Genomic DNA, 25,852 nt, shown 5'->3' with positions numbered 1-25,852 from the left:
TTTAATAACAGTCAAATGGTACCCTGATGATCTACTACATAGAGTATGCAAACATACCACAATATGCTACACTATCCCATAATTCAGTTAGAGCCTCCAAATAACTTTATTTAAAAAAAAAAAAATTCCCCTAGAGAAAATGGAAAGATTATGCTGGACCGAAGCAAAGCCAGTTGCTGCCAGCCAAATGGTGTCTCAGGCAGAGTACAAATTTAAGTACTAGGAATAGCTTAAACATTTCCGCCTTGGCAGAAAGTTTTTGCAGCATATGTAGGTATACATCTGTTCACATCCAGTTCAAAGAACAGGTAAGATGGCGGAGGAGTAGGCGTTCGAGTTCTCACAGATAACGTACTGCGATAACTGCTGTATCGTAGGTACTTAACTGACAGTATATAGAGCGTTCAGATGCAGCCTAGGTATACATCTGGAAATGAAAGCTTAAATTCTGATCCATCATCTCTTAATCTCAAACCCAAATGTCTTCATTGTATCACAAAAAAAAAAAAAACTGGCCTGGCTGTTCCAATACTTTCAAAGGGGGACACACAAGAAAACAAAAGCACACCCTGCTGAGCCAAATTAAATAGTGAAGCAAGACAATGATCTAGACCTCAACCCCACGGAGATGCTGTGGCAGGATCTTAAGAGTGATGTGCAAAAATGCCCACCCTTAAACAATCAAAAGAACTGAAGTAAATGTAAAAAAAAAACAAAACTGCAGGCCAAAGTTTATCCAAAAATCACATGAGAGGCTGATAAACTCCTACAGAAAGCTAAAGGTGGTTCTACCATACTTGCCAACTCTACCAATTCACACAGTAGTTTACAGTTTTTGACTGGTGAATACTGCCTATTGCTTTTAGTTCTTAAAACTACCACATGACAAATCAGTGAACCCTGTTGGATTTGCTCTTCTGACCTTGCATCAACCATTTTCGCCACAGGGGATACAAGTACATAGCACCAGATAGTCAGGAAGTGAAGCCTAGAACCAATGGAACGGCACGATAATCTAAATTGCATCACCCCATCATGCCATTCCACTGGTTAGGGCCCAAGCACTGTTTGGTGCGAAGACCCTATTGTTTTTCAAAGGATTATTATTATGGCCCGAGCACCATTCGGTGCGAAGACCCTATTGTTTTTTGAAGGATTATTATTTTTCTGTCGCACTTAGCCTTTTTTGAGCCATTTCCCATACCCGAAAACTCATGAAATTTGATACACGCATCAATTATTGTAACCACTTCTCAGCCAGACGTTTGGCCCCAGGCATGGCCCAGGGACTTCATAGCACCCCTTTTTCCATTTCCCCATTGAAATGAATGGGTAGAACTTTGGAGTGATGTCATAAGGTCATTTGGAGTGATGACGACGACATGGTTATTTTTAACGTACTCCTAGACGGTTCATCAGATTCATGTCAAACATCTCGTATCATCTCTAGCCGCTTTATCCTGTTCCACAGGGTCGCAGGCAAGCTGGAGCCCATCCCAGCTGACTACAGGCGAAAGGCGGGGTACACCCTGGACAAGTCGCCAGGTCATCACAGGGCTGACACAGACAGCCATTCACACTCACATTCACACCTACGGTCAATTTAGAGTCACCAGTTAACCTAACCTGCATGTCTTTGGACTGTGGGGGAAACCGGAGCAGCCTGGAGGAAACCCACGCGGACACGGGGAGAACATGCAAACTCCACACAGAAAGGCCCTTGCTGGCCACGGGGCTCGAACCTGGACCTTCTTGCTGTGAGGAGACAGTGCTAACCACTACACCACCGTGGCTTGGCAAACATGATGCCAAGATACAGGGAGTGCAGAATTATTAGGCAAGTTGTATTTTTGAGGATTAGTTTTATTATTGAAAAACAACTATGTTCTTGATGAACCCAAAAGACTCAAATATCAAAGCTGAGTATTTTTGGAAGTTGGAGTAGGGCTTTCTTAGTTTTAGCTATCTTAGGAGGATATCTGTGTGTGCAGGTGACTATAACTGTGCATAATTATTAGGCAACTTAAAAAACAAACATATACCCATTTCACTCATTTATTTTCACCAGGGAAACCAATATAACAACTCAACATTCACTAATATACATTGCTGGCATTCAAAAACAAACAAAAAAACCAAATCAGTGACTAATATAGCCGCCTTTCTTTACAAGGACACTCAAAAGCCTGCCATCCATGGATTCGGTCAGTGTTTTGATCTGTTTGCGATCAACATTGCGTGCAGCAGCAACCACAGCCTCCCAGACACTGTTCAGAGATGTGTACCGTTTCCCCTCCTTGTAGATCTCACATTTGATGAGGGACCACAGGTTTTCTATGGGGTTCAGATCAGGTGAACAAGGAGGCCACGTCATTAATCTTTCTTCCTTTAGACCCTTTCTGGCCAGCCATGCTGTGGAGTACTTGGATGTGTGTGATGGAGCATTGTCCTGCATGAAAATCATGTTTTTCTTGAAGGATGCTGACTTCTTCCTGTACCACTGCTTGAAGAAGGTGTCTTCCAAAAACTGACAATAGGATTGGGAGTTGAGCTTGACGCCATCCTCAACCCGAAAAGGTCCCACAAGCTCATCTTTGATGATACCAGCCCATACCAGTACCCCACCTCCACCTTGCTGGCGTCTGAGTCGGACTGGAGCTCTCTGCCCTTTGCTGATCCAGCCACGAGCCCATCCATCTGGCCCATCAAGACTCGCTCTCATTTCATCTGTCCATAAGACCTTAGAAAAATCAGTCTTGTGATACTTCTTGGCCCAGTCTTGACGTTTCATCTTGTGTGTCTTGTTCAGTGGTGGTCGTTTTTCAGCCTTTGTTACCTTGGCCGTGTCCCTGAGTATTGCACACCTTGTGCTTTTTGACACTCCAGTGATGTTGCAGCTCTGAAATATGGCAAAACTGGTGGCGAGTGGCATCTTGGCAGCTTCACGCTTGACTTTCCTCAGTTCACGGGCAGTTAGTTTGCGCCTTTTTTTTTTTCAACGCGCTTCTTGCGACCCTGTTGACTATTTTGAATGAAGCGCTTGATTGTTCGATGGTCACGCTTCAAAAGCTGGGCAATTTTAAGAGTGCTCCATCCCTTTGCAATATATGTCACTATTTTTGACTTTTCTGAGTCCGTCAAATCCCTCTTCTGACCCATTTTGCCAAAGGAAAGGAAGTTGCCTAATAATTTTGCACACCTGATATAGGGTGTTGATGTCATTAGACCACACCCCTTTTCATTACAGAGATGCACATCACCTGGTATGCTTAATTGGTAGGAGGCTTTCAAGCCTATGCAGCTTGGAGTAGGCCAACATGCATAGAGAGGGTAATGTGGTCAACATACTCATTTGCCTAATAATTCTGCACTCCCTGTATTGCTGAAGTTGAATTGCGAAGAGATTTTTGATATGTTGTAATATGTTGAAATAATACAACATATGCCAAGATATTGCTGAATGTTGAATTTGATATCTTGTAATATGACTCTGATACTCTTTCGCCGTTATGGCATCTTTATTAACAATGGCACTATTCGCACGGGATAAGTATTACCTGTGGACCTCTGGTAATTCGGAATAATTACAGAGAATGTCTGAGTTCTTAGTCCTGTGCGAATGCGCCATGTCCGTAATTTGCCAAGTAATAATTCCACTGCGAATTACCTACTGTGTTTCGGCAAACCACAGACGTCCAGTGGTAATACAAGTCCCATGTGAACGCGCATGTCTGTGTTTGCAATTATTAAACGCGCGTCTCTTGTACTTTTCTGGAGTGAATAATGGAGGATACGGGCGAAATTTTGATAAACAGCATTTCAGGGGCAAGTGGTAGTAGGCCTATCCCGTATTTGAACCAGATAAGCAGAAACAGCTCCAAGGAGAACTCCAAGAAGAAAGCACGAAGAATCTTCAACTGGATGGCTTGTGTGGCAGCATATGGTAAGGAGCCACGCTAACCCCCATGACACAGCAATACGAAGATATTTTAGTTAACGGAGGGAAGACAAATGTTCGTTTAGCAAAATACCCGGCTATGTATACTATAAACAGCGCCATAAACTGCCTGTTCACTTACATTGTCATCTCGAGACCGTTTTCATTTGCAGTGACCCCGCCTTCTCATTTTGAGAGCGTGGAGCAAACATACTGCATCCTTATCATATGCGTTTTCCCTCTCTTAATTTGGATACAGTGCTATTCTTATGCCTACTGTGTTTTCATCCTACCTTATTAATGCACCATTAATGTACTACAGTAATATGTTGGCACTTCCAACATGCTACAACTGTATTGATTGTTGCCAAACGCGCCTTTATTCTAACCACCTACCCAACCTTGCTTATAGCTGATATCTGGTACCCTGATAGAAGACCCAGGGAGAGAGGCCTGTCCACATCCGGTCACAATGTCTGTAAATTCAGTGAATTACAGACTTTTGCTTATCCCGTCCGAATGCGCCACACAATAACACAGAGGTGCGGGGGTAATTGCGAATTACCAGAGGTCCATAGGTAATAATTATCCCGTGCGAATAGGGCTAATCACAATACTTCCTCTAGTCACGGTGGGAAGAACTCCGAACTCTTCATCTCTTTACAAACATAACACGCCTGGGCATGTCCTAAACAAAATGTGGTGTCAACATGAGTTTCAGGCTTGTGACTTGTAACTCACCGTGGTGAAAACAAACACTACACCTCATTAAACTGCATTACAATCACATATTGTAACCTTACAAAATATTGAATATCGTGAGTCTGATGATATAACATACAATTCTGTGCACACTCGTATGCATATTTATGCACACACACACAGTACGTGCTCACATGCACACGCAACATCTATGAGCGCACACTCTCCCTCTCACACACACACACACACACACACCTCTCTCTGACACACACACAACCTGCCATCATTGTGCATTTTGTTGCAGACATATGAAAACTCTACATGTACATACACACGAAAGCTAAGATGACTTAAGATTACAGCGCGAGATAGAGATAAGGAGGAGACATGTATAGTTTTGTACATATATAAATGTACATTTTCACATCACAGAACACACACACACAGTCTTTGTCCATCTCTCATCCGTCAAGCAGTCATGGCATTTGCAACATGCACGTCACCTTTGAACATTTCATATCTTCATCAAATGTGACTTTTGTTGGGTGGCGGGATGTCCTGGGCTGCGGAACCACACATGCGAGGGTCCGTCAAGGCCACTAGCAGCTTTAATTCTCAGTATATTTCTAGCCAATCGGCAATGAGGTCACATATTATAACAAATCGCACCAGTATCTGTATAACCCAAACATGCTCTGGTGATCACAAACAATAAAAACTCAGAAGAGAGAGGGGGAGAGAGGAACAAAAAAAAAAAAAAAAAAAAAAAAAGAAGGATTTGCTATGACAAGTCCAAGGCGACTTGGTCGTCAGATCAGCCATGCATCAAAGCAAGGTGAAAAGCATGCATTTTGTGAAGCATGTTGGGCTGATTTCTAGATTAATTTTCAAATATGGCACTCAGAATGCACGATTTTATCCCATATTTTTCAAACTCCTCTGATTGAGCATGCCCCCGGACCCCACCAGAAGTTGGCAAATATGTTCTAAATCAGTGCTCAAAAAAACGCATGTCTAATCGTCTGAGATGACTAAAGCATGTACAAGTAATACTTTCATGGTAATCGTCTGATCAGACGACAAAAGTTAGTGCTAGCAACCTAAGCAACACAGGCAACCACTCTGTGATGCAGATCTGAACTGTCAGTCTGGCAATAGCACATTTCAATTATTATTATTAATAATAAGATTCTGCAAAATGAATCACGCATCGTGACACCTGACTCTTTGTCAAAACAAAGTTTACCTGTGTCTACTGAAAATCTTGTTTTCCTGGACTGGTTCCTGTATAAAATTAATCCTACCAAGCATCAGAGACATTGACTGTATGCTCACTCTGCACCAAGAGAGCAGGGAACCAATCTAAAGTAGCTCATCTCGTTTCACGGGAAATGCATTAAAAAGTTTTATTCCTCAACACAATATATAAAAAGTACAAAAAATATTTTGAGGAAACCATTCAAATGTCCTCGTTTTGGTTATAATTCAAAGTATGCATGTGCTCAAGTGTACTGGAAAAGCTCAGCTCAGAGGGGTCCACATAATGACGTAATTATACAAATTGGCTAAGGGCGATGAGGGTCAAGGACATTGTGTGCCAGCAGCACAGCTGAAGCAGGCAAGTGTCAAACTCAACCTTTATATCACGATTGGAGGTAATAAACAATGTCACTGAATAAATGTTCCTTACCTCTAACCAGTGTGTGTGTGTGTGTGTGTGTGTGTGTATATATATATATATATAAATATATATAAATATATTATATATATATATATATATATATATATATATATATATATATATATATATTATAATATATATATATATATATATATATATATATATATATATATATTAATATATATATATATATATATATATATATATATATATATATATATATATAAAATCACGAATTTTTTTTAATCGTTTTTGATGGTTTCATATATTTCGTAATATTTTTATTTTCTAAATATTTATCAACATACTGCCATTGGTTGTAATTGAAATCAACATACTCCCATTGGTTGTAAATCATGACATTAAAAATTGTAAAACACATATGGCACCTGTTGATCAGCTGTTCACATACTAAAGCCAAGCGGAGATGTCTGGTGTCTGTTGCCGTTGTACAAAGAACACGGCAACAGACTCTTTTTAAAAAAAAAAAACAAAAACACTTGACTACTGGATTACTTGGACAATCTTTGTCAGAAAGAAGCGAAGGATAGACATGCACAGAAATTACAGTTTAACTGTTATGATCTGTACAAAATTCCTCGAAACAACTGGAGCGATGGTGCAGATTTGTAGCCTAGCGTTAGCTTTAGCTATATGTTGGAATATACATTCTTTTTCCCCAAAAAGTCTCAACACAGAAGAACACTTTAAAAAAAAAAAAAGCAAGCAAGAAAACCTTCTGTGCATAAAGACTTTCCTGACATCGGTTTTTGGGAACAGAATGTTGCAAAAGCCAAAGCATTTACTCAGTTCTGACCTACACTGTGGGCTAGATGGTATCCCCACCACTCCATGTCTCATCAGCCCCAAAGACATTTAGTTACACAGCTATCTGCACTCTGACATTTATACAGTGATGCTTATTGTTAAAACAATATCTGAAGTGTTACTCGTAAAATAATATCTTACTCTAGACTTTCAAACAACATTGATTTTATTTCATCTAGTGGATTGTACAATAATTACAAACACTAACAGAATCCGCACATTTCAGTTGTAGCTGTAATCATACAGTAATTAATCACCCTTGTAATAATAAATAATTTTCAATAAACAGTTAATGTTCAGTTCCCTTTTCATTAATTCTTGATTCAAAAGGCACAACTGAGTCACACGTTGATCAGTGTGTAATGGACAGTAACAGTTTTATCCAAAATAGTTTTTCCTGCCTTAGTTGATTTATTTCCATTTCACATGCATGCAGCTGTTAAGTTCAGTGTGTGTAGAACTCTCTTGAACAGCACGTTAATTTCTACACTGGTTCCACGGTGACATTTTGCACAGGACCATGTTCCTCTGATAACAGAAACAAAGCTCCAGCATTATTATTCAAAAGCTCTCCACAGCTTAATATAGCCAAAACTACTACTAAATGGTTTGCTGTGCAGCCAACTCACCGGACCCCCATAGATTGTCAAGAGGAAGATGAGAAACACCCAACCCAAAAATACAGACGAACTGAAGGCCGCTATCAAAGCAATCTGGTCTTCAATAACACCTCAGCAGTGCCACAGGCTGATCGCTTCCATGCCACACCGCATTGATGCAGTTATACATTTTCAGAAGTTGGACATTTCTGTATTGTAAAAGTCTTTTTAAATTGATCTTAGGTCTAATAATTTGAGATACTGGATTTCTGATTTTCATGAGCTATAAGCAATCATCAAAATTCAAACAACACACACACACACACAAGCAATGAGCGCCCGGGGGTTAGGAAGGCTACAGTTATCAAGGGTGACCAAAAACAAATACTTTCACACTGAAGTTGACAAACAGCGAAAACACACCTTCAACTCTGCATGTCAAACAGTTTGGTTTCTCTGCCACACAAAATACTGTTCGTCGTGACGGACGAAGTACAAAGGAAACACACCAACTTAGCCCTCGCAGCGCCATCTTCCTCCTTGGCTATACCAAAACGAAACGTAAAGCTTCTTCTTTTATATTGTTTTATGGCGGTTGACAAACAGCTTTTAAGTGCATTACCGCCACCTTCTGGACTGGAGTGTGAATCAGAATGTTTACTACCCTATTGTGCTAAATTCTCCGAATAATTCCTGTATCATTTAAAAACCTAAAAATAGCCCTATATCCCACATTATCTGACCTCAACTGCAACATTTCTCTGGTACCTAGTGTCATAGGATTCCTTTGAAGCATCTCTTTAAGTGTCTGTCTCTCTTGTTGATACCTAGGACAATCCAACTTCACATGCTCCACCGTTTCCTGTAGTTCACAATGTTCACATTATGTTTAATGTACAAGCATTAACATGCTTATCCATTATGTTTAATGTACTGTTCAGACCAGTGTGACCAAACCTCATCCTTGACATAATGTCTTCCTCCTTTCTATTGCTTCCTCTCATTTCTCCTACTTTCTTTTGAATGCTGTAGTAATATCGACCCTTATTTTCTCTATCCCACTCTTCCTGCCATTTTTCTTTTTTCTGTCTTGATTATACTTTTAACCTCCGCCTTACTATATTTTACATCCATACTTATGTCTCTTTTTCTTGTTGCTACTTTTGCATATCTGTCTCATTTCTCTCCACACCAATGCGTGCAGGAATCCACATGAATTTTACTTCCACCCCTGCTCTTAATTCTGCGTATTGTTCGAGTTATGTCTAGTACTATGTCTTGTCTTGTATTTGACTGCATGTATTTAATACTTTTTAGTGCACTACTGGAATCAGAACCTATCAAAATTTTAACTGGTTTTAGAACCTATCAAAACTTTAACTGGTTCCTCTACCCAGCTTAAAGCGAGAAGAATAGCTAACAGTTCCCCTCACTAACCCTTTTGTTGAACATGACATTAACTTCTGGAATGATAAATGCTATTCCTACTCTATTGTCCAATGTTTTAGATGCATCTATAAATATTTTAACATATTCTGCATAACTTTCTTTGATGTATTTACGAACTTCATTTTTGCTTATATTTTTCCCTTTTCTCCTTCTTTAGCAGATTTAAATCGACCCTTGTTTCTTCTAGAATCCATGATGGGACAACACAGAGCGGCACAGTGGGACTTACCATTTTGTCAGCTATCCCAAACTCATTGATCTTATCCTCTTATCGTCCAACCAAAACTTTTTCCTTCTCCTGGCATGGTTTTAATACATTCTGAGCTGGATGACTTTCATTATGACCCCTTAAATTTGCCCAATACGTTAGTGCTATCTGAGTTATTCGCTTTTCCAAAGGCATTTCACCCATTTCTACCTGTACAGCTGGTATCAGAGTAGTCTTTATGGCCCCACAGCACAGTCTCAAAACTTGACTCTGGATTGGGTCCAATTTTTTAAGTAATGTCTTTGATGCCAATTCATATATTATACATCCATAATCAAGAACTGACCTGATTAGACCTCTATAGATAGCTTTCAAGGCCGATCTATTTCATACATGTCAACCTATACAGATTGTCCGGAAATTATACGGATTTTAGCTCATTTCAAGGGCGTATGGGCGTATAAACAAAGTCTTACGGTTTTTCAGTATTTTCTGACCTAAATTTATTTTGTGTATCTTACTTGAACATCGTCAGCTGATCGTCGCAAAAACATACAAAAGCTCGATTTATAGACAAAGAACAGCGTGTATGCAGGGGCAGATAACCCAGACTATGTGAAACCGGATGTTTATTCCTCAAGCCTCGTGCAGTATCGCGACTGCAAGACTTCGCTCGTTCCGGTCATGCGCACGATCTGCATTTAAACGCGCCAAATGGTCATTGTTCGAACGATTTTCTCATTGTTTACACCTGAGAGATTTTGAATAGCGTCTGCTGAGTGAAAGAATGGGAACACCGAGAAAGAAAAAGAGATACGGCGGGCGGTATCTTCCTGAATGGAAGGAGACATTTAATGGTGTCATTGTTCAGCCGAAAAATGAGGAGTACGCACACTGCACAGTTTGTGTGCGAGATATAAAAGTTGCAGCGTCTGGAGTTTGCGACGTGAGGTCCAAACTACATCAGCGAAATTTGCACCAGAAACAGAATCAGCCGCAAATGACGATGTTTGCAAAGCCTAAGACCGATGATCAAACAACAAATGTAATAAGAGCAGAAGTTACGATCAGTAATTTCATTGCTCAGCACAATTTGCCGCTAGCCGTTGCGGACCACCTGACAGAACTGTTGCCGCGAATTTGCACGGACAGTACGATTGCGAAATCTATCAGCTGTAGGCGCACCAATACAACGCAAATAATCAAAAAGAGCTTGGCCCCCGAAGCTACACTACCGATCATCCAGCACTGCCGGACGTCGCCATTTTCCTTGATGATCGACGAATCCAATGACAAAAAGACGGACAAGCAACTGGCCGTTTTGGTGCGGATCTTCGACATAAACAGAGGGGCGAAGTCAAGAATCATAGACATGCCCGTGTGCAATATCGGCACGGGCGAGGCGATTTTCGACATGCTGGACGAAGTTCTCAGGCAAGTTATATTTACTTATTTATTAAGTTTGGTGCGATTCGAAGGCTATAAGGATTTTATGGATTTCTTCCTCTGATACTACAGGTGGACGCCCAAAGGGGTTCACATGTATGCTATTTGCTCCCCACTCTCTACCCCTCAGACATCTAATAATATTCACTGTCTTTTTACATTTTCCTAGTATTCTTTCAATGTGTTTTCCAAGTGAGCTTCTTGTCAAAGGGCAATTCCATGTAAATGTCAACCTCACCATGCAAAAATAAAGCAACATGTAATACATCAAAACCACTCCCAGAGATATCACCTCGGCCTGTATTTTACAGATGTGAATAAGTTGAACCAATTTGTAACCAACCTAATATGTCACTGTCAGTCTTTCTTTCTTATAATGTAAAACCCAAGCTAAAATCAACTTTGATCATGTACAATTCTATATTATTGCCACAAGCCACAGAAATGTATGCTAAAATCCACAAAACAGCAAAACAATAGCCATCCTAAATATTATTTAAGAACTTTGATAGTTTTAGCTGATATTTAGAGTGTTTTTCAAAGGGTTATGGTGGTTAAATTGCTGATTTTCTAAACATATGCCATGTCTATTTCAGACGCGTCACATCCATAACGGAATTTCGTCACATCCATAACGCTGACTTTTCTTTCCGAAACTCTGCATGAAATACAAAATATTTTAAAGAAAGATTTTTTAATATTCACCTTGGACCCCTCTATCAAATGGATCTCTCCATTTCGACATTAGGTTTACAATTTCACAGAGTTTGATAAAAATGTACAGTCACCCAAGAAAAGTGATACTTTTTCTGTCACATCCATAACGCATCTTTTATTGGCATTTTCTGGCATGCCCTAGATGTACTATGGGAATTGTTCTTGTTCTATCACCTCCAGTATGGTACAGCCTTAAAATATGCAACACCTTTTTAAATACTGGGAGACAATAAAATATGCACTGGGTCATTTGTTGCCATTTTGAGTTCAAGTGTCACGTCCATAACGCTGGAATTGCTCCAAACCAAATCCCTAAATATTTAAAACAATCTACTCTTTCTAGGTTTTCTCCATATAGTTCAAGACTAATTTGATTATCTACTTTCTTTTTAGTAAAAAAAGTAGATTTAGTAAAAAAAAAAAAAAGATTTGCGATTGTCTTTACAACCGCAAATCTAAACCCCCATTCTTGTGCCCATGTCTCTACTTTCTCTATTAAGGTTTTTCACCTGACGTCACAGGGTCACGTGACGCCCCGGTGTCCGCCATTTTGAAGGTCAAGCTAGCTAATGTCAACATCATCATAGCTGGTATGTTACTGTAGCAATGTTCAGTCATTTGAATGACTGTTAAAACCTTTCAGTCTCAAGTTTTTCCTTTACTGTATTTACTAGTTTACTGTAATTATGATCCGGCAGCTATTTACACCGGATCCAGTGTAAATAGCTGCTGGAGCGTGCTCCGGCTTGCTCCCCCTCAAATTAAGCAGCGCGCTCCGGCTTGCTCCCGGAGCGCTCCGGCCGAGGTTCCGGAGCGCGCTCCGGCTTGCTCCCGGAGCGCTCCGGCCGAGGTTCCAGAGCGTGCTCCGGCTTGCTCCCGGAGCGCTCCGGCCGAGGTTCCGGAGCGCGCTCCGGCTTGCTCCCGGAGCGCTCCGGCCGAGGTTCCGGAGCGCGCTCCGGCTTGCTCCCGGAGCGCTCCGGCCGAGGTTCCGGAGCGCGCTCCGGCTTGCTCCTCCTCAAATTAAGTAGCGCACTCCGGCATGCTCCCGGAGTGCTCCGGCCGAGGTTCCGGAGTGCGCTCCGGGTTCCTCCCGGAGTGCTCTGGCCGAGGTTCCGGAGCGCGCTCCGGCTTGCTCCTCCTCAAATTAAGCAGCGCGCCGAGGTTCCGGAGCACTCCGGGAGCAAGCCGGAGCGCGCTGCTTAATTTGAGGGGGAGCAAGCTGGAGCGCGCTCCGGCAGCTATTTACACTGGATCCGGTGTAAATAGCTGCCGGATCATAATTACAGTAAACTAGTAAATACAGTAAAGGAAAAACTTGAGACTGAAAGGTTTTAACAGTCATCCAAATGACTGAACGTAAACATTGCTACAGTAACATACCAGCTATGATGTTGTTGACATTAGCTAGTGCTAACAGCTAGCTGCTAGTGCACTGCTACAACACAGACACCGACCCTAATAATACAGTTCTTGGTCATTGCCTGGTAACAGCAAATTTATAACGGGCCATGTCTCAACAGACTAAGAAGTTATTTCAATGACATTTAATAACATTTTGTTTATCCTGAGGACCGAAAGTAAATGAAAATGTGAACAAACCTTAGCTGTAATAAGATGGCGACCACCGGCTCCAGGGACGACCCGCTGATGTAGGCATGTTACCCAGCCTAACACAAAATATTTGTACGCATCCAAACTCTTGTACGCTTTCAGATCAATACCTGTGTATGGCGATGGGTTTTTAACGACATAGGTATACAGATCATGTGGGCCGAAGTCAGGTAAAGACGAGGGCTTCGTGTACTTCCGTATGTCAGTGAACAATCCTGGTGGAAGCAGGTAAACGTCGTTCTCCAAGCCTGCTAACCTCAATTTTTGCAAATACCTCTCCCTCTGCTCGCCCTGTAAATGCCCTACGTCGCTGGATAGTGAAGGTGTTTTCTGCATCTCGCTCCTTTTTCTTTTATGTTTTTCATTTGTCGCCTTCCTCGCATTCAAACTGATTTGAACCGTGACGTCCAAAATGGCAGCCTCACATGACTTGGTCACGTGGGTGAAAAACCTCAATTGCTTGTTGTAGTTTCTTCACTATAAACTCTGTATTTCGTCCCCTTTTCCACATTACCCCATCATCAGCAAACAGTGAGACCCCAATAGACCTATCTACATTATTTAATATTTCATTTATCATAATTGAAAACAATATTGGACTTACTATACTACCCTGCCGGGTTCCATTTTCTACTAAATAATTCCTACTATACTCTTTTCCTATTCTTACTAAGATCATCCCATCAGTTAAAAAGCTTTTAACACATCTATGCATTCTCCCTCTTATCCCCAACTGATGTAACCTAATTATTAACCCCTCTTTCCATCATATGCTTTTTCAACATCAAAAAATACAGCCACTACACTCTATCTATTAACCTGAGCTTTCCTAATTTCATGTCCTAAACACAGCGTGGGATCTATAGTGCTTCTTCCTTTCCTAAATGCACTTTGATAACATTTTATTATACCTTTGATTTCTAAATAATAAACTAACCTTTCTTTCATCATTCTTTCCATAATTTTTCCTACATGCGATGTTAGGGCTATCGGTCTATAACTCGATGCCAAGCTCGGATCTTTACCTGGTTTACAAATAGGAACAATTATAGATTCCTTCCATTGATTGGGCAATATTCCTTCTTCCCATATCTTATTATACATTTTTAGTAGTATTTCCTTACTTCTATCACTAAGATTTTTTAACATTATGTAGCTTATTTGGTCCTTCCCTCGAGTTGTCTTTCCGGATATCTTCAGTGCTTTATTCAATCCTGTCACTGAAAACTTCATATTAATTGTATTTCCATGTTCCTTTTCATCCTGAAGTGCTTCTATATTTTTAGCTATTGTCCCTTCCCTCCCTCTTTTTTCCACATTTCTCAAATTACCTGTACTATGTACAACCCCGATTCCAAAAAAGTTGGGACAAAGTACAAATTGTAAATAAAAACGGAATGCAATAATTTACAAATCTCAAAAACTGATATTGTATTCACAATAGAACATAGACAACATATCAAATGTCAAAAGTGAGACATTTTGAAATTTCATGCCAAATATTGGCTCATTTGAAATTTCATGACAGCAACACATCTCAAAAAAGTTGGGACAGGGGCAATAAGAGGCTGGAAAAGTTAAAGATACAAAAAAGGAACAGCTGGAGGACCAAATTGCAACTCATTAGGTCAATTGGCAATAGGTCATTAACATGACTGGGTATAAAAAGAGCAAAAAGATGGGAAGAGGATCATCAATCCCCCTAATTCTGTGCTGACAAATAGTGGAGCAATATCAGAAAGGAGTTCGACAGTGTAAAATTCCAAAGAGTTTGAACATATCATCAAAAGATTCAGAGAATCTGGAAGAATCTCTATGTGTAAGGGTCAAGGCCGGAAAACCATACTGGGTGCCCGTGATCTTCGGGCCCTTAGACGGCACTGCATCGCATACAGGCATGCTTCTGTATTGGAAATCACAAAATGGGCTCAGGAATATTTCCAGAGAACATTATCTGTGAACACAATTCACCGTGCCATCCGCCGTTGCCAGCTAAAACTCTATAGTTCAAAGAAGAAGCTGTATCTAAACATGATCCAGAAGCGCAGATGTCTTCTCTGGGCCAAGGCTCATTTAAAATGGACTGTGGCAAAGTGGAAAACTGTTCTGTGGTCAGACGAATCAAAATTTGAAGTTCTTTATGGAAATCAGGGACGCCGTGTCATTCGGACTAAAGAGGAGAAGGACGACCCAAGTTATCAGCGCTCAGTTCAGAAGCCTGCATCTCTGATGGTATGGGGTTGCATTAGTGCGTGTGGCATGGGCAGCTTACACATCTGGAAAGACACCATCAATGCTGAAAGGTAGATCCAGGTTCTAGAGGAACATATGCTCCCATCCAGATGACGTCTCTTTCAGGGAAGACCTTGCATTTTCCAACATGACGATGCCAAACCACATACTGCATCAATTACAGAATCATGGCTGCGTAGAAGAAGGGTCCGGGTACTGAACTGGCCAGCCTGCAGTCCAGATCTTTCACTCATAGAAAACATTTGGCGCATCATAAAACGGAAGATATGACAAAAAAGACCTAAGACAGTTGAGCAACTAGAATCCTACATTAGACAAGAATGGGTTAACATTCCTATCCCTAAACTTGAGCAACTTGTCTCCTCAGTCCCCAGATGTTTACAGACTGTTGTAAAGAGAAAAGGGGATGTCTCACAGTGTTACCACTGTGGCCTTGTCCCAACTTTTTTGAGATGTGTTGTCATGAAATTTAAAACCACCTAATTTTTCTCTTTAAATGATACATTTTCTCAGTTTAAACATTTGATATGTCATCTATGTTCTATTCTGAATAAAATATGGAATTTTGAAACTTCCACATCATTGCATTTCGTTTTTATTTACAATTTGTACTTTGTCCCAACTTTTTTGGAATCGGGGTTGTACTTCAACAAAGGTCCTTGCTAATAATTCTGCTTTGTTCTTATTGCCTATTATTACATCACTACCATCTTTCATTATCGAATACCCATACTCTTTCCTATTCCCTGACATTCTTTTAATCATACCCCAATTCTCTATCTAATGGTGTATTTCTACCTTGAGATTCACAATATTTCCTCCAATACTCTTTTAGTCCACTTTATTATACTTCTCATGGCTGCTTGCTTTCTCTTGTAATCAAAATTTGAAAACTCCATGGTTTTTTTTTCCCCCCAAAACTTTGAAAGCCTTATTTCTACTTTGTATTGCTTTTGTGCATTCTTGTGTCCACCACGGAACTAACTTTTCCTTTCTATTACCACTTCTTTTTGGGATAGACTCTTTTGCTGCTCTTATTATAATTCCACTGATTTCAGAATTCTAGTCATTAACTGGTTGATTTATATTTACAGCATTCAATTTCTCCTCACGTTCCTTTGAACGTTCTCCAATCAGCTTCCTCAAATTTCCATCTTCATTCTTTCATCCCGTTTTATATCATTCTATTCCTATACTAACTAATATTGGGTCGTGATCACTTCCTAGAGTACTTCCTTTCAGTACCTTCCATCTACTTTTTCCAGCCAGTGATTGTGAAACCAGTGTGATATCAATTGCTGATTCTATGCCGCTCACCACATTCACCCTTGTGCCTGAACCATCATTTAAACACACCAATTCCTTTTCATCCATTATTTCTTCATATTATGTCTCCGTTTGTGTCTTCTTGGTTCCCCCATATTGTGCTGTGCACATTGAAATCTCCACACCAGACTACTTTCCCTCTCCAATGCTCCAAAATTGATTCTAATCTTCCTTTCTCTGTTTACATGGATTATAGAAGTTTATAATTTTCATACTTCCTTCTCTAGTCCATACTTCAGTCACTATTTCTAACTCTTGTAATGTCATTAGCTGTCTGTATTTCATACCTTGTCTGATAAATGTTGCACATCCTCCACCATTGCATTGACCCTATCTTTGCATATGCTATGATATCCTTTAATATTAAAGTCAAAACCTGGTTTGAGCCATGTTTCCTGTATACATATAACATCTGGTATTGTTTTTAATGAATTGATGTAACCTTTACACTCTTGCCCATTTGCTATCAGACTTTTAGCATTCCACTGAAGAATAAGCATTATGGTATGATTTGATGACTTCCCTCTGCTGTCCCTTCTTCTTGACTAAGATCTGCACATACAAAGTTCCTGAACACAAAAGACTTATCTTGCCCCCCCCCCCCCCAAGATATCCTTTGTCTTTTGTGTTCAGGAACTTTGCTGCTGCCTTCACTATAATTTTGATTCCTGATATCACTCCTCTAACTTTGTTTCTCTCACCAATCACTCTTCTTTCTGCTATTTCTTTCTTACATACTGTTTGTAGTTTAAATGCTTTATTTCTCTATTCAGCATTTTTGCACTTCACCAGCAAACTGCCATCTCTTAACACCTTGGCCATTTCTATATCCCCAACGGTTTTTCTCAGTCCATTTGTCAAGGCAATCAGACTTACATACGATACCTCATCTCCTGCTTTAAACTTAAGAATTATCTTAAACTCTTCCTTCATTTTTTTTTTCCGTGCTTCATTTCTTTCCTCATCCTCTTCAAGTGCTCGTTTACCTGGTGTTGTCACTGTCATTTTTCCTTTCCTTCCTCCTCCTTTCCTATTTTTAACTACTCTTGTCCATTCTAGGTCCATATCTTCCTCCTCAGAAAGTCCTCCACTACTACTAGTCATTCTGATTCAGTCACAATCCAGATTATGCCAAAACCACCTTTTCCACTGTCCAACAGTTGCATCAAAATTTCTTCTGAATTACTCGTCACACTACCAACTCCTTACACTCTCCTCAGCTCGGGAACGCGCTTTCCGCTTGTCTCCGAAACGTAAAGCATCCAGCGATGATTCTTCTTCAGGGTTGTACAGCAGCTGGCATCCACAAATGTTGCATTACTGCCATCTACAGGTTTTTCCTATATTCTTGTCATTTCATTTTAAATCCGTTTTTCCAGTCCAGTCTTTCTTAAAAATGTAAATAGCCATTTCCTCCCCTTGGCAAATACAGCAAAAAAAAAAAGCATACTTTAGTATGCTGTTAATATTGTTTAATATTGTTATATACCCGTCCTATTTTCTGTAGCTCTGTCATCATTGCCTGCCTCTCGGATCTAAATTTCTTGCATAATGTAAAAATATGCTCAACTGTCTCAGTTTCATGGCATTGATCACAGAGACCCGTTGGATGTTTTCCCATGATGTTAAGAGTACTGTTAAGATTACTATGTCCAATCCTCAATCTGCTTATTATTATTTGCTCTTTCTGGTTTGACCCCCTACTTCTCAACATACCTACTTTATTTTGGATCGAGTGCAAGTGTCTCCCTTTTGTTTCGTTATCCCAAAATTGTTGCCACTGTTGATTTACCTTTCTCCATACTATGCTTTTCCCCTATGATTTTGATAATTTGATGCGCACTTCAACAGTTGCTTTTTTGACTGCTTCTTTTGCAAGTTTGTCCACTGTTCCCCTGGATGCCTGTATGAGCTGGGACCCAGATGAATGTAATATTTTTCCCTTGATTAATCAATCCTGAGTTAGTAAACAAGATACGTCACAGCAAATCTTGAATTTCTTTTTGAACCTGTTTTAATGCTTGTAAGTGCTGACATGGAATCACTACATTTAATATATTTCTCCAGTCTACCTGTTCAGTCCATTCTAATGCCAACAATATGGCAAACAATTCCACAGTATATACACTCAAACCATCAGTAGTTCTCTGACTAATTTCCACCTGGTGACTGGGCACAATAAGGGTCTGTTTGCAAATCCTTTGAGCCATCTGTAAAGATCTGAATACTAAAAAAGAAAGAAAAAGTAAATACTGTCCTTATAACTAGAATATGCACTGATTAGATCTGCATCCTTATTAGTGAGCTTAATCCTCAATATTTCCATATCTACATGTTTTTTTAATCATCCAGATAGGTCTAACTGGCCCCACCATAGTTGAGCAAAAATCTGTCATATACGTACTCCCAAATCTTTAGCTCAGGGATGTGATTTTTCCGCGAATTCGCGGAATTCCGCTTTTTTCACTGCAAAATTAAAAAAAATTTTTTTTTCAGATTTTTCGCTCAAAAATCCGCATTCATATCCTATTCGTTCCGACTTTCAGTAATTCCGTCATTGAGATGAAACGAGGTACGTGATTGGCCCATCGCTCTGTAACAACCAATGAACGCGCTTGTTAGCTGTACGTAAGCTCGCTTCAAACAAAGAGTTGAAAGATGGCAGCCTCTGGGGGTGTCATGGCTCAGATCTACATATTCTCACCTTTTATATGGATGGCAGAATGAACTGAATCTGAGAATATTTACTTAAAAATTTCAGTTTTGGTAAATAGTCTATGCATGACTAATTTTTTGTGTCAATCCTGTTACCCTGTCTAAACGGGGTGTGCAGTAACTTAATCAAATATTAGAAGTTGCCATACATAAGAAGCAAACCGGGAGACTACCAGGAGCAATAGAGTTTAATAAATAATGGTGGATGAATTCTTATGTTGCATCATGTTTGTTTGAAAAGGCACATTTAGGTATGTTCAACTTCTACAGTAATTGAAAGTATAAATTTTGTTTTTCCTTATACAATTTTCTATTTATTCTAATGCAGATGATTTAATTTAGAATGACATTTTTAGGTATCATGTTCTGGCTTTTTGTCAGTTAAGAATCATTGAATTTACTATAGGGGCTCAGAGTTGCATGTTGACCATTAAATTGGCTTGAATTTGTTAATCCTGACAAGTTTTTTCTTGTGTGCTTGCTTGCCATTTTAGTACAATTTTTAAGTCAGAAAACCCCAGAACCCAGGAGCTTCGGGGGGCTTCGCCCTCCCTTGTCCCCCCCACCAGGGCACTGCCATGGACCAGCTGGGGGCCTGTGGCCCCCAGACCCCCAGCTAAAATTTTCAGATAATTTCACCAGCCCCAAATCACATCCCTGATTTCACTCAAAATCAGTGTTCCTTGTCAAACGTTTGCTTTATGCTCTAAAACGGCGTTACAAACAAGCTGAATGCGCTCCTGGGGCAGGAAAGCTGTTTTCATGCACTCGATGATTCAAAGTGTGTTTTCCCACTCTGAACAGGTGCATATCACAGTACTATGTTGAAAACTCGTTTCAGACGTTCTTACACAGTTAAAATAACAAATATGATGAAAATGGGTTAAAAGCTCGAAAACATGAAAATCCATGCTTAGAATTTTGTTCCATGTCACATATGCTCGAATGCACTCATTTCACTCAAAATCAATGTTCCCTGTCAAACGTTTGCTTTATGCTCTAAAACGGCGTTACAAACAAGCTGAATGCGCTCCTGGGGCAGGAAAGCTGTTTTCATGCACTAGGTGACACAAAGTGTGTTTTCCCACTCTGAACAAGTGCATATCACAGTACGATGTTGAAAACTCGTTTCAGACGTGCCTATACAGTTAAAATGACAAATATGATGAAAATGGGTTAAAAGCTCGAAAACCGAGACTTAGAATGTTGTTCCATGTCAGATATGCTCGAATGTACTCATTTCACTCAAAATCAATGTTCCTTGTCAAACGTTTGCTTTATGCTCTAAAACGGCGTTACAAACAAGCTGAATGCGCTCCTGGGGCAGGAAAGCTGCTTTCATGCACTCGATAATTCAAAGTGTGTTTTCCCACTCTGAACAGGTGCATATCACAGTACTATGTTGAAAACTCGTTTCAGACGTGCTTATACAGTTAAAATGACAAATATGCTGAAAATGTATTTAACGCTCGAAGACCCATGCTTAGAATATTGTTCCATGTCAGATATGCTCGAATGTACTCATTTCACTCGAAATCAATGTTCCTTGTCAAACGTTTGCTTTATGCTCTAAAACGGCGTTACAAACAAGCTGAATGCGCTCCTGGGGCAGGAAAGCTGTTTTCATGCACTAGGTGACACAAAGTGTGTTTTTCCACTCTGAACAGGTGCATATCACAGTACTATGTTGAAAACTCGTTTTAGGCGTGCTTATACAGTTAAAATGACAAATATGCTGAAAATGTATTAAACGCTCGAAAACCCATGCTTAGAATATTGTTCCATGTCAGATATGCTCGAATGTACTCATTTCACTCAAAATCAATGTTCCTTGTCAAACGTTTGCTTTATGCTCTAAAACGGCGTTACAAACAAGCTGAATGCGCTCCTGGGGCAGGAAAGCTGCTTTCATGCACTCGATAACACAAAGTGTGTTTTCCCACTCTGAACATGTGCATATCACAGTACTTTATTGAAAACTCGTTTCAGACGTGCTTATACAGTTAAAATGACAAATATGCTGAAAATGTATTTAACGCTCGAAGACCCATGCTTAGAATATTGTTCCATGTCAGATATGCTCGAATGCACTCATTTCACTCAAAATCAATGTTCCTTGTCAAACGTTTGCTTTATGCTCTAAAACGGCGTTACAAACAAGCTAAATGCGCTCCTGGGGCAGGAAAGCTGCTTTCATGCACTCGATGATTCAAAGTGTGTTTTCCCACTCTGAACAGGTTTCAATACTATGTTGAAACGTCGTTTCAGCCGTGCTTATACAGTTAAAATGACAAATATGCTGAAAATGGGTTAAAAGCTCGAAAACATGAAAATCCATGCTTAGAATGTTGTTCCATGTCAGATATGCTCGAATGCACTCATTTCACTCAAAATCAATGTTCCTTGTCAAACGTTTGCTTTATGCTCTAAAACGGCGTTACAAACAAGCTAAATGCGCTCCTGGGGCAGGAAAGCTGTTTTCATGCACTCGATGATTCAAAGTGTGTTTTCCCACTCTGAACAGGTGCATATCCCAGTACTATGTTGAAAACTCGTTTCAGGCGTGCTTATACAGTTAAAATGACAAAAATGCTGAAAATGTACTAAACGCTCGTAAACCCATGATTAGAATGTTGTTCCAAGTCAGATATGCTCGAATGCACTCATTTCACTCAAAATCAATGTTCCTTGTCAAACGTTTGCTTTATGCTCTAAAACGGCGTTACAAACAAGCTAAATGCGCTCCTGGGGCAGGAAAGCTGCTTTCATGCACTCGATGATTCAAAGTGTGTTTTCCCACTCTGAACAGGTGCATATCACAATACTATGTTGAAAAGTCGTTTCAGCCGTGATTATACAGTTAAAATGACAAATATGCTGAAAATGGGTTAAAAGCTCGAAAACATGAAAATCCATGCTTAGAATGTTGTTCCATGTCAGATATGCTCGAATGCACTCATTTCACTCAAAATCAATGTTCCTTGTCAAACGTTTGCTTTATGCTCTAAAACGGCGTTACAAACAAGCTAAATGCGCTCCTGGGGCAGGAAAGCTGTTTTCATGCACTCGATGATTCAAAGTGTGTTTTCCCACTCTGAACAGGTGCATATCCCAGTACTATGTTGAAAACTCGTTTCAGGCGTGCTTATACAGTTAAAATGACAAAAATGCTGAAAATGTACTAAACGCTCGTAAACCCATGATTAGAATGTTGTTCCAAGTCAGATATGGTCGAATGCACTCATTTCACTCAAAATCAATGTTCCTTGTCAAACGTTTGCTTTATGCTCTAAAACGGCGTTACAAACAAGCTAAATGCGCTCCTGGGGCAGGAAAGCTGCTTTCATGCACTCGATGATTCAAAGTGTGTTTTCCCACTCTGAACAGGTGCATATCACAATACTATGTTGAAAAGTTGTTTCAGCCGTGCTTATACAGTTAAAATGACAAATATGCTGAAAATGGGTTAAAAGCTCGAAAACATGAAAATCCATGCTTAGAATGTTGTTCCATGTCACATATGCATTTATTTCACTCGAAATCAATGTTCCTTGTGAAACCTTTGGTTTATGCTCTAAAACGGCGTTGTTTGTGAATCTCATCACTGTTAGAAATCCAAGAGAAGAGATCCTCATTCCCTTAACATCATCAGAGGCAAAATCTGCTTCTAAATCAATTAGTTTCAGCGTTTGGTGAGTAGATCATCTGTATTTTATTTTATATTCATTGTGTTGATAGTTCGAAACTTGTAACTGGAAAGTCACGCTTCGTCTGCGAGGTGATCTCTGAACAGGTCCGCGAGCACTCTACAAGCCTATTAATGTGTTTTAATAATAGGCGTGGTGAGACCGGGCACCAGTTCGTACCTGGCGTTTTACACAAGATTTACGTAAGATTAACGAATTGATTGATTAATATCACAGGTTCCTGCTCATCATTGCTGCTTCCATTAATGATCTCTGTTCTGCCTTTTTTTTCCATGCACATGAGGAGATAGCGTTTGGACTCGAGGTTGACTCTCCTGCTGTTTTTTTTTTTCAGCTGTAATTCATAACGCGCTCTGTGACCTTCTCCCTCACTCAGGACTCTGTGGTCTGTGTGTTCTGGTACCTGCTGATTCACCAGAAATCTGCCAAGACACTGACACTTGCGCCTGCTCCAACATCTGGCGCATAAGGGCTTTAAGGTTTCAGAACCAAGCTGCAATATTGCATGGACACTTAAGTATTTGAACTTTTAAAGTTTTGAACTTTCTCAAGGCTGTCATTCTAGACACAAAACGCCCTGCAACTAAACATGCACTGATGTCTTTTCTGGGTCAGAAAATGGATCCCTAACTGCTCTTTATATGACAAGCTTCTCCGTTCCGCAATCTCTCATCACGATCCACTGCACCATCCTTTGACCTGGACTGATGCTATGGTGGTCGCTTATCACTCCCTCAAAAGCACCCTTCGATCACTTCAAGCCCTTCCACCTCTATGCCTGTGAACATCAAGGCACAGCCTCGGGGGGGAGATGCATCATTGTGCGTTTTTATCCAAAACATTAGACATTGTTGCTCAAGGCTTACCTGCGTGTCTAAGGGCTGTCTCCGCATGTGCTTTGCTGGTTTTAGATGCTGAAAAATTGGTTTTGTCTCACCCATTGATCTTGCACTCGTCACATCAAGTTAAACAGGTGTTGCAAAATTTACAGACCCATTAAATTAATTTATCAGATAATTAAATTAACATTTATTTATAACATCTATTTATTCTCTGTTCTACTAACAATCTCGAAATACATGTCACATCCTCTTTTGATAATGTAGGTCGCGCTCTCGCACGCCTCCTTAATTCTTGGGATGACATATATTGGCTGTCAATCAGGTCTGATCTCTCCTCCAGCCCTCTAGGGATCGGGGAAGTTCTCTTTGTTGATGGTTCTCGTTCTAAACGGTTCTTGTTTTATAATTTATGATATTTATCATACCTCTGTGGTTACTCTGTGTGTTCAATCAATATCAGCCTGACATTCTGCATGAGACATACGCTCTTCCTTTCTCATTTGATTTTTGTCATCTTGATTGTGGACAAATTCTCTAAATGGGTAGAAATTTTTCACTGTTTTCGAGAGAACACGAAGGTAGTTACTCGTTTTAATACCTAGTCATAATATAAGTGCCTTTCAAGGTACCCAAGGACAGTAAAAAAAAAAGAAAAAACAAACAATAAAAGCAGAACAATAAAAATAATAAGAAATCATTAATAATAATTGTTACAGTTATGGGGTTTCAAATGCCATAGACTCAGACAAAGGTTTTACCTCAAAAGTCATACAAAACCTTTGTAAGCATCACTAAACTGGTGTTTTCACATTCCTCAATCCTCTGGTATTGTAGAACGTACTAGGTGAACATTGAAAGACAAGTTAATTAATGTCATGCAGGACACAGGTTTGGTTTTGTAATCCATAATTCATTCTGGCTGAAATTCGCATGACACCAAGAAATTATATTTGGAAGACCTTTCCCTCTCCCCTGGAAGAAGGGAACTCCGGCTCCGGGTACCTCTGATTTGAAAATGCATATGGATGAGTATTCTGCAGCCCTTATAGATAAGTTGCATAAAATTTGTACCAAGGTCAATAATACAATATTATCTCCACCACACACACCCCTTTCACGTGGGAGACAAGTGCTGGTGTGACTTTTTTTGAATGATTTGGACAATTGGGAAAACAATATGGTGGGCCTGCATAGTGGCCATTACTTTTACTGCTGTTTTAACTGATCTTTTTCCACGGTGGATCCATGCCACGCGATTGAAGAAGGCTCCATAACAAAGTTGTGTTACAATGACAAGTTTGCTACTAACGTTTTCTCTGTGTCCCGAGAATCTCTGTTCTCTCTCTCTGTCTCTCTATTTCTGAGCTCTACACAAATTTGACTGAGAATCCTCAAGACGTTGTGAACAAAGAGGGGAAGAGATCTTGCGCTCCATTTGGAACCAGTCATCCTCACTACAACCATGACAGTCCTCATCACGGGTTTCGTGACTTCATTGTTGCTCGGGGCAGGGCTACCCGCCCGAGCCTTCGCGACTGCTTCATCTTCGCTCGGGGCAGGGTTACCCGCCCGAGCCTTCTGGACCACTTCATTGCTCGGAGCAGGGTTACCCGCTCGAGCTGGACTTCGAGACAACATCTTCTGGACTAACTTCGCTAACTGGACTGCACAAGCGCACACCACACGAATGTGTTTTATGTCTTTCCTCTGATGCCGTTTTCTACTATTATTATTACACATCTCTATGCTCTGAAACTCTGTATTCTTACAGGACTCTGTTCTCACTATAGGTCGATATGCCTTCTAATTTCATTTTTCCCCCTCACTGTTT

General features: G+C 40.1%; 1 protein-coding gene across 1 annotated transcript in view; it reads right to left on the bottom strand.

Annotated features, from left to right (window-relative positions):
* The window catches only part of ptcd2 (pentatricopeptide repeat domain 2), a 35,093-nt gene extending 26,785 nt beyond the window's left edge, over nucleotides 1–8,308 (bottom strand). The window contains exon 1 of the mRNA XM_060913296.1: nucleotides 8,171–8,308. Coding sequence (XP_060769279.1) covers nucleotides 8,171–8,279 — 109 coding nt within the window. The 5' untranslated portion in view covers nucleotides 8,280–8,308. The remainder of the gene's footprint in view (nucleotides 1–8,170) is intronic.
* Between the last annotated feature and the right edge of the window lie 17,544 nt (nucleotides 8,309–25,852).

The sequence above is a fragment of the Neoarius graeffei genome, chromosome 28 (genome assembly GCF_027579695.1).
Source record: "Neoarius graeffei isolate fNeoGra1 chromosome 28, fNeoGra1.pri, whole genome shotgun sequence".
Taxonomy (NCBI): Eukaryota; Metazoa; Chordata; class Actinopteri; order Siluriformes; family Ariidae; genus Neoarius; species Neoarius graeffei.
This window is presented reverse-complemented; position numbering and strand designations above follow the sequence as displayed.